Source organism: Solenopsis invicta, chromosome 4 (assembly GCF_016802725.1).
Source record: "Solenopsis invicta isolate M01_SB chromosome 4, UNIL_Sinv_3.0, whole genome shotgun sequence".
Lineage (NCBI taxonomy): Eukaryota > Metazoa > Arthropoda > Insecta > Hymenoptera > Formicidae > Solenopsis > Solenopsis invicta.
Window position 1 is genome coordinate 16,563,192 of NC_052667.1, and position 14,572 is coordinate 16,577,763.

The window sequence follows — 14,572 nt, forward strand, 5'->3', positions numbered from 1 at the left end:
TGTGTCGTCTATTAGAGTCGCCTTAGGCCGGTGGTCCCCGGACACCCCCCCCTCATGCTGCAAAGCGGTCTCTCCTCGTCCACGGCTGCCTCACAGCCGACGAGGAGAAGATCTCCTTCCCCTCCGCCGCTCCTGTCGGCCGCTTCTGCCCCCGGATCTTCTCCTTTCGAGGAGCGAGTGCAGGGGACGTTTGAGCGGCTGATGGCGACGGTGGAGGGCCTGGAGAGGCGCCTGGAGCGGGTGGAGACGGGGGCTGTTCCGGCCGCCGTCCCCACCGACGCCAGGGGCAAGAAAAAGAAGGGGCAGGGGGAAAGGGGAGTGCGGGAGCTCCGCGGGAGGAGCCTCTCGCGCCTCCTGCCGTGCCAGCGGCAGCGCCCGGCCCCGATACGCATGCGAGCGATCGGAGCTGGGTCGAGGTCGTCGGCACCCGAAAAAGGAGGAAGGTGGATAAGGGGGGCCGAAGAGCCCCCCTCATTAGCCCCATGGGAGTCAGTGGCTAGGGGGTGTTCCCCCCAGCATTTGGTACAGCGTCGGGTCGACCATCGGGGGTAGCGGCATCTGCCGCCCCCCCGGCGGCCGAGCCGGGAAAGAAAAAATCAGACAAAAAGAAGCAGGGTGGAGGTCCGCCACGAAGCAAAGCGCTCGCGGCGAAGAGGATCGGGAGGCGCGTCCCCAAGTCATCGGCGATTCTGGTGACGGTGACCGGGGACGACGCCTCCTACGCAGGAGTTATGCGGCGGGCCAGAGAGGCCATTGTCATCGGGGACATTCTGCCGCAGTGGGCTGCGGGTTCGCCGAGCCCAGGCCAAGGGTCTTCTCTTGGAGATCCCCGGTAAAGATAGTAGGCCGGCGGCGGAGCGACTGGTCTCCGAGATGGGTCGCGTCGCGGAGGGCCCAGACGTGCGGATCTCTTGTTCTCTGCGGAGGGTGGGGATCCACATCTCCGGGTTCGACAATTCTGTGACTCCGGAGGAGGTGGCCACTGCGGTCGCTGATTCCAGGTCATGCTTTGTGGCGGACCTCAAAGTAGGCCAGGTGACGCGCAGTCGGCGGGGGCTGGGCTCTGTGATAGTACAGTGTCCGGTCGCCGCCGCTGCGAAGATCGCCCGGGCGGGGAGTCTGGCCCTGGGCTGGGTGGCGGCTCGCGTGGAGGTGCTCAAGGCACCTCCGCAGCGATGCTTCCGGTGCCTGGTCCAGGAACATACGCAGTACCGGTGCACTGGCAGTGTCGACAGGGCGCGGTGCTGCTTCAACTGCGGGGGTGAGGGGCACACCCAGGCAGCAAATAGGCCATTCTGCCCGGAGTGTGCCTCCAAAGGCAAACCGCACAATCACCGCCCAGGCGGTGAGAAGTGCGCGCGGGTTCCCCTGGCGGTGCGACCGGGGAACAGGGCTCCCCCTCCTCCGCAGCGGGAGGAGGGCGGAGACTCCGAAGAAGATTGGTCACTGACCTCTCCGCCTCCCACCCCGCCCGGCGCTCAGGCCGTGGATGGTGGTGTGTCGGAGGGGCCAGTGGCCGACGTTGATATAGAGGAGACCCCTCCCGTGATGGAGACCTCTGTCGGTGAGGCCTTCATCACGGGAGTGATTGAGATTTCGTCGGAGTCGTCCGGAGCATTTGGGCTCCGACCAAAAAGAGGTGCGAAGCGCTCGACAGTCCGAGCGCCGCGCACCTTTCCCGGGCGAAGGTGGTGCTCGAGCCCCTCCCTCTCCCGCAACGAGAGAAGCGAGTGGGACGAGACTCGAGCACCCCTCTCAAGAAGGCGCTGAGACCCCAGGCGTTGACGCCTTCTCCCCCGGGGTCGCCTATCCTCGGAGGAGATAGGGCCGCGGAGTGACTCCCCTGGGGGGGGTCATTACGCGATCCTGGGCCTCGTTTCCGGCTGCCCCTGCGCTCGGGAATGCTCAGGAGATGAGGATCCTGGCTGTTGGGCCGCCCGATGAGTAGGGGTCTCCGCTCATCCGGCGTGCCACGCGAGGATAGGAGGTAGGCCCGGTCGGTCTCCTTTTTTTTATTTTTTATTTTATTTTTTTTATTTATTTTATTTTTTTATAACGGAGAGGAAATGCGTTACCGCATACCCCAGGCCCCGGGGGAGGCCTGGTGGTTATGTGGGGCTCTTCTCCGCCGACGACGTGTCGGCGAGGACATACCCACTAAAACCTCTCCGGGTGTCCTGCCCTGGTCCGTGACTGGGAGGCTCCGGGAACGCGTGCAGCATACTTCCGGAGCCCCCCGGACCCAGTCGGCCTAGGCCGATTCGGCACGCCGGGGGCACCCTAACGTGGGCGCACCCGGCAGGGCTTGTGGGCCTGATCTGCCCTAGGTCGGGGGAGGGGGACACCAGCCCCCCCCGCCTCTTCCCCTGATGGTTTTGTGGGGGTAAAGCCCGGGGTATCCGGCCCCCGCCGTAGCCCCGGGCCTCTTCGCGCGCTGCGCTGACGGCGGCGCGATCCTCCTAACTACCCTGGGGGCGGAGAGGGAGAACTTCCCTCTCCCCTCCCCGGCGAGGCAGAGGGGGGTACGGCTCCGCCGTACCCTTACATCGTAGAGTCCCTCCTCCCCCCCGGACCGTCAGGTCGGGTCTGCCTCGCCGGGTTCGCCGTCATAACGAGGGGGCCCCCTCCTCCCACGACTGCGCGTCCCAAAGGCGGGGCCGGCAGTCGCTGGGGAGGAGGGTCGCCCCCTCTCTGTGTTAGCGCCATCGCTCTCCTCATCCTCCCTAATTGTGGGAAGGGAAGGGGCGACGGCAGCTGTTCGCCCGCACCCCCGTCGCCTTTTGGCAGACGGGCCAGTGCGGCCCGAAGGGCGGGGGGCGGGCCTTCTTCTTCTTCGGGGCGGCCAGGGGGGAGCCAAGGTGGGTCATGGCCCCCGTCCCGGCCGCCCCTGTCGTCGTTGTTGTCGCCGGGGGGCATGCGTCCCCCCGGCCTCCTCTCCCTGATGGTTTCGGCCTCCTCCTTTTGCCGCATAACTTGCTCGCAGAAGGAGGAGACCGCGACCCAAGCGCTCTCCCTGCGGACCATCTGGCTAATGATGGCCCGCAGAGAGAGGTCGTCTCCTATTTCTTGTCTCAGGACTCCGCGCAGCTCCTCCCACGCTGGGCAGTGTTCCAGCGTGTGCTGCGCGTAGTCCTGGTCAGCCTCGCAGTGGTGGCACTGCGGCATCGGCTCCTTTCTTATTTTGCACAGGTACTCACCGAAGCAGCCATGCCCGGTGAGCACCTGTGTCGTCCGGTAGAACAAGCCGCCCCAAGGGCGGCCCACCCATTCGTCCAAGTGGGGTAGGACGGCCTCCAAGATCCGAGATCCCGCCGCCGGCGGGTCATTGGCGAGACTTTCCCGCCAAGACCTCATGGCCCGCCGGCAAGCCCTTTCTCGCAATAGCGCGGCGACCCTGGGGGTAACCACTCCCCCCTGCAGGCGGACGGCTTTCGCCCTGGCATATGACCATGCCAGGGCGTCGGCCGTGAATTCCGCCGGGGGGAGCCCCGCCAGTACCAAGGTCGCCGCGCTGGGGGCGGTGCGATAGGCGCGCACGATTCTCCGCGCCAGCCGCCGCTGCACGACGTGCAGCACATCCCTAATGCGGCGGCTGGCCAACGCCTCGCGGAACCAGACCGGAGCACCGTACAGGGCCCCGGCCATGGCCGCGTAGGCGTATGCGCGCCTCGCACTTACTCCCGGACCTCGGAGGTTGGGCATCAACCCCAGGAGGGCGTTCGTCATGTTGCCCAATCGCTGGGCCAATTTGTCAAAGTGCTCGACAAAGGCCCAGCGACCGTCCAATTGCAACCCCAGATATTTGAGTGTTGCCCCCACTCGGATTCGGGTGTTGTCCACCCGGACGAAGGCCCGGGGCGGTACCCGGGAAGAGCCATTATGGAAAAAGATGGCTTCCGTCTTCTCCGGGGCCACCCTCAGGCCCAGGCTCTTGATGGAGCCGACGACACAGTTCACCGCCCAATTACCCATGGCAATCGCCATCACCCAGGAGGCTCCCCTGGCTACCACGAACGTGTCGTCCGCATAACCAACGACGTGGCAGCCAGGGGGGAGGGCCACACGGAGCACTTTGTCGTATGCGGCGTTCCATAGCAGGGGGCCCAGCACGGACCCCTGCGGAACGCCGCACGACATGTCCCTCCGCTGCTGGAGTCCGGTTTTGTCCCGGAACTCCAGCACCCTGTCCCGAAAGTAGTCCCGAACGATGACGACGAGGTAGGGCGGCAGGCAAAAGTTTTCGCTGAGCGCCGCCACAACCTCGCCCCATGGGATACTGTTAAAGGCGTTGGCGATATCCAAGGATATCGCCAACGCCACCTCCCCGTCCCCCGTAATGGATTCCGAGAGGGATCGGACTTGTCTGATGGCGTCGACAGTCGATCTCGCCTCTCGGAACCCGTATTGTGCGGGGGACAATTCGGGACTGTACCGGGACATATGCCGGATGATGCGGTTAGCGATAATACGCTCAAAAATCTTGCATCGTCCAGCATCATCCAGCATACATAAGGGCCTGTATGCGGGGGACTCTCCGCTGGCTTGCCCTCCTTTTTGAGGAGGACAAGCCGGGCCCTCTTCCACCTCCTGGGGAACGTTCCTTCACGGAGGCACTTCGTGTACGTGACATCCCTTCCTCCATGTCCCGCTTGGCGCGCGTGTGAGCCCGCCTGGCGGCCACCGTAGCCCGCCTCAGTTCGGCGAGCTCGGCGGACCACCAGTAGGCGGCACGACGCGCCATTGGCCTGCTGCGGGGCATGGAGGCGTCGCAAGCGCGCGACATCAACGCGCAGAGGCGCTCCGCCTCCTCCACGGCTCCAAGGTCAGCTCCTCCCTCCGGCCAAGTGGAGGCGAGGAGACTGACCTCGAGGGCTTCAGGGTCGAGTTTCCTCAGGACCCATCGATTCCTGTCCCGGGTGCGGCGGCGTTGCTCTCGCACCTCCGTGGGGGGGGAGACCAGCTCCATGGAGATTAGCCTATGATCAGACGTCTCTCCGAGGGAGCCGGTCTCCACTGTCCATCCCTGGACCCTGTTAAGGGCTCCGGGGGAGGCCCATGTCACATCGACAATGGACTCTCTCCCGGCCCCCCACGTAGGTGCTGACCCGGCCCCGGTTCAAGAGGACCAGGCCGAGCCCCGCCGCAAACTCTAGGGCGAGGCGGCCCCTGACGTCTGTGCGGGGAGAGCCCCAAGCCACAGCATGGGCATTGAGGTCTCCCCCCACAACAACAGGCCTTGGAGAGCGACCGAGTATGTCGCTCTCCATGCCATCTAAGGCCGCCTCGTACTCCCTCCTGGTTAGGCTAGGGGGGAGGTAACACCCCAGGACATCGATGGGTCCATCTCGACCATGACGAAGCCCTCGCCAGCCGATAGAGGAATCATCGGCGGAGCGCCCGGCAGATGATGGCTGATCATCGCCACCTTCCCCGAGGGATCTCCAACCCAGTTGGGGTTGCCCTCGGGTATCCTATAAGGATCGGCGACGATGGCCAGCCCGCCACCCCCCTCCGCCAGGCACTGAGCAAGCATATCTTGCGCAGCCCTGGCGTGGTTGAGGTTAGCCTGGAGGAGCCTACGGGGCATTGTTGTCTTGCTCCCGAGGCTCCTCCACCTCCCTCATCTCTACACACTGGAGTGCGTCTTCTCCTTTGTTGGTTCTCCTCTCCCTTTGCGGGAGAGGAGGTTCTACCTCAGGGGCCGCAGCTTGGGGGGGGGAGAGACGCCGTTGTAGTCGGTCCCGCCTCGCCGCGGCCCCTGGTGTTTGGGGATGCCTTAGACCCCTTGTTGGCCAGGCACCCCTTCGCACTAATCCGATGCTCGGCGGGCTTGCCCGCGTTCTTACACACCGGGCAGCCCGCCTTTTCTTTGCAGGCATTGGCCAGATGGCCAATGCCCCACATTGTAGCAGCAGCCGGATCTGTCGACCCGGCTGCTGCACTGGGCCTGGACATGCCCAGAGGCACCTGTGGCACTGCAGCCCTCGTGAGGGGAGCAATGCCACGCGGCAGCTCGACCACCCCACTCTAAATCGGTGGGTGGTCAGGACTGCCTTGGCGGCCCTCACGGGGCAGCGCACCCAGCAGGTGCCCAGCCCGTTTGGAGCCGTGCGGATCTCCCCCGCCTTTATGTCGTGGGGGGAGCATCCGCCATTGGCTCCCAGGGCCTCGGCCACCTCGTTTGAGGTGACCGAGTCGTCCAGACCCGTGATTCTAAGCTCGACCGTCTTCGACGGTCGAGCCACCTTCACATCGTCCCTGTTGCCCAGGGCCCTCCTTATGCCCTCGGCGAGAGCATCCGCTTTGGTGCCGTTGTCGGCACCCCTAACTTCGAAGATAAGGGCGCCGGTGACGTCCCTGCGGGGGCGCAGGTCCTCGATCCCGAGGGATGAAAGGTTAACTTTTTCCCTCGCTGTCCTGAGGACTTGCGCGTACGATCCCGGGTCGGCACAAGTTATAGTTACGGCCGCCGTGGTCGGCGGCCGGATCCTGAGTGTCTTGGCCGGCCCGTGAGCGTTGACTCCCGCCGAGGGTGGGCCCCCGGATCCTCCCTGACGTCCCTTTTGCCCCCCCTTTTTCTTCTTCTTCTTAGAAGAAGATGTCGTTGGGGGGGGTTCTTAGGGGGTGGGGGAGGGGGTCTCGCCGTGCTGTTATTGATTCCAGCCTGGGCGACCTTCTTCTTAGCCCTTCGTCCTATTACTTGGGTCCACAGCTCCAGGACGGAGGGCGCGGTTGATCTAGCCGTGGGGGGACTGCTGTTGGTCCCGCCGCTGGTAGTCGCGCTGGTTCCGACCTGGGCTGTAGTTCCGATGCGGGGGGTGTTATTCCCCGCCGTGGTCTTCTTCTTCTTTTTCTTCTTCTTCTTCTGTTTGGTATCCTGCCCTGCCACGTTACTGACAGGGAGGACACCCAGTTCGCGGAGGACGGCCGGGAGCACCCTGATTAGGGCCTCGCGTAGGCCGTCCTCCGTTACTGCCTTCTTCTTTTTCCTCCCTTCCTCCCGTCCGTCCTTCCCACAGCCTTCACAGGGAGTGAGGGAGGGGGAAGGAATGGGAGAGAGGAGGGAGGGGTGGGGCCAACCCTCACGTCCGCCGCATTTGATAGGGGGTTCAACTGTTTGCGAACCCCCCTGAGCGGCGGACGATAATATGGATTCTTTAGTTTTTTCACGCTGACAATCACCGGCTTATTTGGCCGGGTGATTGCAGCGTCGCTGGGCGCTCCGACGTGGGCCTCTCCGTCATCGTGTCCGGAACTGTCGGACACGGCGGGTCGAGGATCTCCCCCGTCAGAGCATCCACCACCTCTGTGTCGAGGTCCAGATCTGTCTGGACCTCGACATCGGTGTTTCTGTCCCTTATTGTGGAGGCATTTTCCTCCAGCAGCGCGACCTTGACTCGTAGCTGCCCCAGCTCGGCCTTCAATTTTTGTTTCTCAGAGGCCCACCTGGCTCTAGCCTTGTCCAGGGCCGCGCTGTCTTCCCTGCGCTGTCGCGCCTCGGCTCCCTCCTCCTGCCTGGCCATAATTGTGGCCAGGCCGGCAGTCAGCTCGGTGTATGCCAGCCATCTTTGCGGATCGGTCCCTGTATATTAGTGGACCTCTCCACAGACTTGGCCAGCATACCCAGCCCCTGTGTCATGACGGCCGCCACTGCTGTAGTCGGTTGCCGTTCTAACTTCTCGGCGCGCTCGAGGGCCTCATTGTTTGCCCTCGTGGCGCGCTCCGAGGTGGGCTTGGTCTCGGGATCCAAAATAGCCCTATGGTCCCGCGTGATCTTCCTTGCCTTCTCCGCCTCAGCTTTTTGGGCCAGGGCCTCCGCTGTAAATTTCCCCTCATGCGAGGGGTCTTTAGCGGGTCTCCCACGCCCCTTCTTAGGGGGACCCTCTTCCGAGTCGGAGGAGGACAAAATGGTGTTTTTCGCCGTCCTCCGCCTCGAGCGCTTCCTAGTGTGCTCCCATGGCCCGGCTTTCTCGGCCTCGACGTCCATAAAGACGTCTTCATCCGAGGGGAGCGGGGTCACGAAGCCCGCCGACAGTGAGGCGTCACCCCTTCTCACTCCGGATGGTCCCGGTTCAGCCCCTGGCCCGGTGTTTACCGGGTCGGCACTGCAGCTATGCGGGCTTCTTGTCCTTGCTGCAGGCCGGACCCGGTTTAGTGCCGGTGGTGGCCATCTCTCGCTCCTTTTTCACAAGGGGCGGAAACTCCCGTGTGTTGTACGGGGGGGGGGTTACCTGCTTCTTATTATGCCCAGCACCCTGCGCCTCGGGATATTTCCGAGCGGCCCCAGGGCCAGTCCAGCCCTTGACCTCGGGGAGGGTTTCCCACAAGGAACGCGCTGGACCGTCCTCCACCGCTCCGACCCTGCCCCGGAATAATTCCGGGTGGCCCGGAGACGGCCCAGCCCGCTGGGTCCGGTTGACACCGGAGTCCCAGCGACCCGTCTCGTCCAATTGGGAGCGGCGAGGGGCTCCGTTCCGGGACAAGTCCCTTCACAGAAACTCCTCGCCGCTGTCCGCACACGCCCTCGGCCCTGCCTCGGAATAGTCCTAACGGCCCGAGGGCCGCCGCGACCCGATGCATCGGGGAGAGTTTCCCACGATGCACGCGCCGGGACACCCCCGCCGCTCCGACCTTGCCCTGGAATACGTCCAGGCGGCCCGGAGACGGCCCAGCCCGGCGGGTTCGGTAATACCGAGGTCCCGTCGGCCCGTCCTACCCTTGAGGAGCCAGCTCTCCCCGTGCCAGGACGCGAGCGGTGAAAACGACACCGTCCCCAGACACGGGAATAACCAGCCCCTCCGCCACTCGTGCCCGCCGCGCCAACAGCGCCTTGGGCAGCGCAACTGCCTTCTGGGGGAAGGCAGATGCCTTCCCGGTGACCTCTTAGACCCTCCCTCTCTCCTCGCCCGAAGGCGACTCGAGAAGGAGGGCAGCCCCCTCACCACGTCAAGGTGGGTCACCATCGAGGGGGGGCCCGGTCAGTCCCCTCGGGACCACTGGACCTTGGGTAGGGGGTTGACGCGGAACGGGTAAGTTCGGCGCTCGCCTCCTGCCCTAAAGGAGCGCGGGGGGGGGGTGCGGTGTTTTTCACGGCGCTACCCCGGGGTGGACAAGGCGGCAGTTGACGTATCTCGGCTGCCGCCCTGGCACGTCCTCTCCCAACCTGACGAACTGGCGCGTCGGGGGGCTCACGCTCCGACCCCCGGGGGAAGGCTACTGATGAAATAGCGTATTGCTGGCCGGGGCCTTCCCTCAATCTGGGGCGAAGTGGCTCGGTGAGGTTTTTAGTTGGTAGGCGGGTTAGGACGAGCCTGGTCGCTGAAATTACGTGGCCGGGTTAACACCGTCCCGACTCGAGTCCAACACTACCATGGTTTAGCCAACCTGGTGTGTCATGAGCATTTCCCTCATCGTATCAAAAAAAAAAGGTTCACAATGATAAAAATGGTAAAAGTTCAACAACATAGTGCGAGAAAGATTTATCTTTCTATATAATCTTAAGAAATAATGATGTCCCTCCCTAAGTATATATCTATCAATGAAAATTAAATGTAACCCCCAGAAAACATTTTGCGAGTGAACGTCCAGTAAATCACGTGCAAAAGGGATTCCTACAATGCAAGCAAAACCTTATTCAACTGCGTCGTCATAGGGCTAGCAAAACACTAGCACACTTTGTGCGCAATTGCAATAAGCGATATGCACGCAAAACGCTAGCACACTTTGCACGCGATCTCAATAAACGATACCCTGCCGAAAATGTGCTATTAAAACCGATTTAAAAAAAGGTAATCCAAATCGATCGGAATTTCTGCATTGAAAATACGGTATTAAGATCGATTGAAAAATAAGATCCGAATCCAGATAAATTTATTAAAACAATACATTAATGTAAACGTAATAAATGTTTAGTAGTACAAAAAAAAATATTTCTTTTATTCTTTTCGTTAAAAAAGATTTAAAAAAAGATTAAATTTGAATTAAACATTTAATTTGTGTACAAGATTAAATAACAATACAATTGTTATTTACATGTAAAAATATTAAATTTTATGTGGAACAGCGTTTCACACACATGCCATGTTTGAAAAGAATGAGAGCGAGTATTCGTCTCGAGGTTATAAAAAACAGCTCCTAAAAGTGTCACTAAAGTATGAGCTGACGAGTCGGCGGCGGTGGTGCCTAGATATAATGCCTGTAGCTGCATTCAACTCACGAGAAAATCTCCTGCGGCGTGGCCGCCTAGCGGTGGCGTTAGCACTTACTTGTTAAATCTATTTCAATCTGAAATTATAGAATTTCAACTTGCGGGCAAAACTCACGCAAACCGCGTACACAGTTTACATGCATAAGACGCGCAAACTTTGCGCGCAAAAAATGTTATCTGGGTGCAAGCAACTTACGAGCAAATATAATTATCCGATACACCAGCAAATCACATGCAAAATGGTATCCATTTGCATGTGATATGCTGGTGTATCGGACAATACATGAGCTTAACCAACTTGCGGGCAAAACTCATGCAAACCGCATGCACAGTTCACATGCATAAGACGCGCAAACTTTGCGCGCAAAAAATGTTATCTGAGCCTTTAGCGCCCAAGGTGACAAAAATGTCCATGCATCTTTGGATGCTTACGAGGAGTTTGCAATCGATTACAAAACTTCTAGTTGACCAGGCTTTGTTTGTTTATTCTTCTCAGAGTAAACAAAAAAGCCCGATGAATGGAAATCTTTATTCTCAATTGCACATTTTTCGCGAGCATTAGAAGATGCATAGACATATATCTACCTGGGCGCTAAAAAGTTAAAGAAAACATTCTATGGCCCGTATTCAGAACGCGCTTTTAAGTTAGCGTGTGTTTTTGTCATTCTATCTCTATTAGTAGGCTAGTACCACTATGGGGAAACGACTGTGACGTCACTGGCGCCGTGCCCCCACTTTTCTTATCACGGCGCACAGCATCACAGTCGTCTCCCCATAGTGATACTATGCGGCGATCTCTCCCCACTACAGATAGTTACTCATAGCGGCGTTACTCATCTGGTTGTCGATTTTATTTCTTACGCCTTATAGCTGTTTTAATAAAAATGTAAAAAAAATTTTTTTTTTTTACTGCAAAAAGGAGGTTGCACTATTTATCTACTAATTAGTTTTTTTCATTTTCTATGTCTTATAGTTATTTTAATAAAACATTTTTTTATTTACTGCAAAAGAAGATTCAATCTTAACCTAATTTATGGGAGGTTGGTTTTAAATTAAGCACACTATTTAATATATATATTTATTGGTTATACATTCTTAAAAATACAGTAATAACAAAAGTAACATTATTAATTATAAACATTTATTGATTACATATCGTTCAAAATATACATCAATTCTTGTAATTGTTAGGTGGTTACATATTTGTGCGGAATGTAAGATATATTATTTTCGTGAATAACAACTTTGAGGCCGCAGCGACCCGTACAAATTTGAAATACCGCCACCCGTAAATTGATTTTTTTTAGAAATGTAATGCTGATGACGTTTTACATACGAATTATAATAGTCGCGAACTATTTTATCATTTCGTGATAAATCGTTCGAAAAAATATCACGAAATTTATGCATGCCAAACCCAGTACACATAAGATGCGCAAACATGACACAAAATTGTCCACACACGTCAGAAGTGTTGCTTTGAAATTGTTGAGGGTTGTAGAGTACTATTTTGCAGTTTTTTCTAAGTCGTTTGAGATGTTGGGGGATGATGGGTGGCAACCCATATCTGTTGAAATAGTGTCCGATGCCGTCCCTTCCGACGTACATAGCGACCCAGTGTGTCCCGGATTTTGTATGATCATCGGTATTAGCAATAATAGCCGCGGGTTTACTCCACACAGCTGGTATCTCGTCAGAGGCCTATGGTATCGCACGGTATATTTTGTAGAGCTGCCCGTAATTGGTGGGTGTTCATAACCACCAAGAATTGACTGGAGAGATATCTTCTTCTTCTTCTTTGATATTATGATGATTATTACGATTACACCAAGTCGTAGAAAACGATGGTGCTGGTGGTGATGACGGTGATGTCAATGATAATAATGATGTAGAATCCAAAAGACCGTATTCTTTAAGCCATTTTCCAAGGCGTAATGCGTTATTTAAAGCACATGTATATTCGCAATTGTTTGTCTTACTTTTTATGTTATGAATAAGGCAGGTCTGTTTTAATCGAGGTAATTGATGAAATGGCGGACATTCTTTCTCTTCTTCTAAATTTATAACGTTTCTGCTGGTAATACGATGAAGAAATGTTGATTTATCAAACCCCCGAGTGAATATGCGGTTGGTAAACTGTGCAATCGTTCTCAAATGTCGTCGTAAGTTTTTATATGGTGTATCTCCTTCATACTACTCAATATCGCGGAAATTTTTACTAAGCCAATTATTTTGAGATTTTGAACGATCTGGTAGTTCAATAAAAGAACATGGTTGCGCGATGATCCAATGAGCACAGTGGGTTGTGTTTATAGAGACAATAGCAACTTCTTTTGGAAAAAAAGATTCTTCAGCGTCTTTGAAACCTTGTATATCGACAACGATATCCATATTTGTAAGTGTGTTTGTAAAAGAATTGTTATCTTGAATATAAGCTGTAGTACTATACACGATCAAAAACCGATACAGACTGCCGGGTAAATATATGCGTTCTTTGTTCGAGGCGTCGTTGTTCCAGTAGTACCCGTTTCCATAGAGCGCTTATTTCAGCTCTCGGCAGCGTTTATCCCCCATAGTCTACAATTACCTGTCTAGAAGCATCGATTTCTAAAATATTATCATATTCGGCGTAAATGATACAATTTACCGTAGTTTTTAACGCTTCTTCAAAACGCACATCAATTCTAACGTTCCCGTCATTAAATTCCAGTGCATATTGTTGTTTGCCGAAAGGTCCGGTGTGAGGTCAAATGCGAAAAGACAGTACCCATTTGGATAATTTTCACGAGAAATAGAATTACCCTCGTTTAGAAAATGTATACCCGTTCCAGAAAAGAGTGTGTGATAGGCATCCATATACAGGCCTTCTTTTGTAAAATTTGGTTGTAGCGGTTTACTAGGTATTTGTGTGCCGTCAACGTATAAAGATAAATAATTAATTTTGTAATGATGAAAATTAAAAGGATTAAGCGTGCGATTTCTGTTGAATGCTCTATTATCGACAAAACCGATTATTAAACGTTTTGGTATCTGACCAAGTATCACATTGTCGAGCGTTTCACCATATATACCGCTATGTATAGATATAGATTTTACTTCAACACGCGTAAGAGGATACTTTGCTGTAGTTTTTGAAAGAGCTTTAGCGTGGGCTAATAATATACCTGGTGAAATCTTTGAACGTCTGACAAGTAGCGTAGCATCGAGTATATGAACTTCGAAACCTCGTTCGGTTTGATCCATAAGGCAGAAAGCGTCTCTTGATCGTACCATCCGCAAACGCATTTCTACGCCGTTTATCAGAAACCTTTCTTGATTGAAAACATCGCAATGTAAATGACCCATAAGGTCAATTTTCTTAGCATTAGCTGTTAACAAACACCGTTTTAGAAAACCGGCGTTTAAGATGGATGGTTGCGCCATTTCACTACCCGTATCGCTATACCACAACACACTTGTTAAATGAGAGTTTTTTGCAGCAGGGCCATAATTAAGCAATGTTTCTATATAAGCTCTGTAAGCGTACGCATTATTTGGGGGTGTTACAAGTTTTTGATTGAAAAACACATCTACCTGATTGAATAACGAATGCATAAAATTATTGACGAGTCCTACTAGCTTATCAACAGCACCTGAAGTCTCTTCTTTTTTTGGAATTTCTTTGGAAACGGTCAGTCTTATTTGAACACTGATACATAACATGGTATGTGATAAGTCGATGTATTCTTCCCCCTGGCCTGGTATAACAAATTCTATAGGTGAATCATTGGTTAACGACGATATTGGTTTGTAATGTAACCATTGCGAGTTTTCAATTGTTGCTTGCGTTGGTGGGACGGTGAATAATTCCAATTCTGATTTGAGACACTCGCACGAATAAGAGTGTAAAAAGGCCATGTCGTCGTCTGCTTTACGTCAAATATGTTATTGAAAAATGTCAACTACAGTTCGTTTATCGCGAATAGAGCTCTTTTTCTTTTTTATCTTCTTCTTCTTCTTCTTCAACGTGTTTGTCTTAGTTTTCGGTGTTTTGTTACTGTAAATCTTTTTCTTTTTCTTTTGACGCCTTACGATATGATCGTTGTTGCGAATGTTAATTAAATGCTGTGTTACGTCCAGAATTCTCGAAATAAGTCTCTCGGGTCGGTTGGCAGGTAGAGACTTAGGGAAATAATTCGAGCGAGGTAGGAAGGACGGAACAGGCCTAATCTCTCGCACACATGTCTCCGGGCGAATGCGACGAGTCGAATGCGTCAGGTGAGTCAGAATGTAGGTCAGGTGTCGAGAATGACGACCTATGACTCTCATTCAGACTCTTGCATTCGTGTAGTCCTTATTTTGCGTAAACGAATTGAATCGCTTTTA

At 54.8% G+C, this 14,572-nt stretch overlaps 1 protein-coding gene across 1 annotated transcript; it reads right to left on the minus strand.

The window, feature by feature from the left end:
• Nucleotides 1–12,862: 12,862 nt before the first annotated feature.
• LOC113005526 (uncharacterized protein F54H12.2-like) lies at nt 12,863–14,104 on the minus strand. Its single transcript, XM_026141232.2, has one exon. The coding sequence runs from the start codon at nt 14,102–14,104 to the stop codon at nt 12,863–12,865; it is 1,242 nt and encodes a 413-aa protein (XP_025997017.2).
• Between the last annotated feature and the right edge of the window lie 468 nt (nt 14,105–14,572).

What these genes read in the sequence shown, in the direction of transcription:
- LOC113005526 (XM_026141232.2), bottom strand. Translation starts at nt 14,104, where the DNA reads ATGGCCTTTTTACACTCTTATTCGTGCGAGTGTCTCAAATCAGAATTG.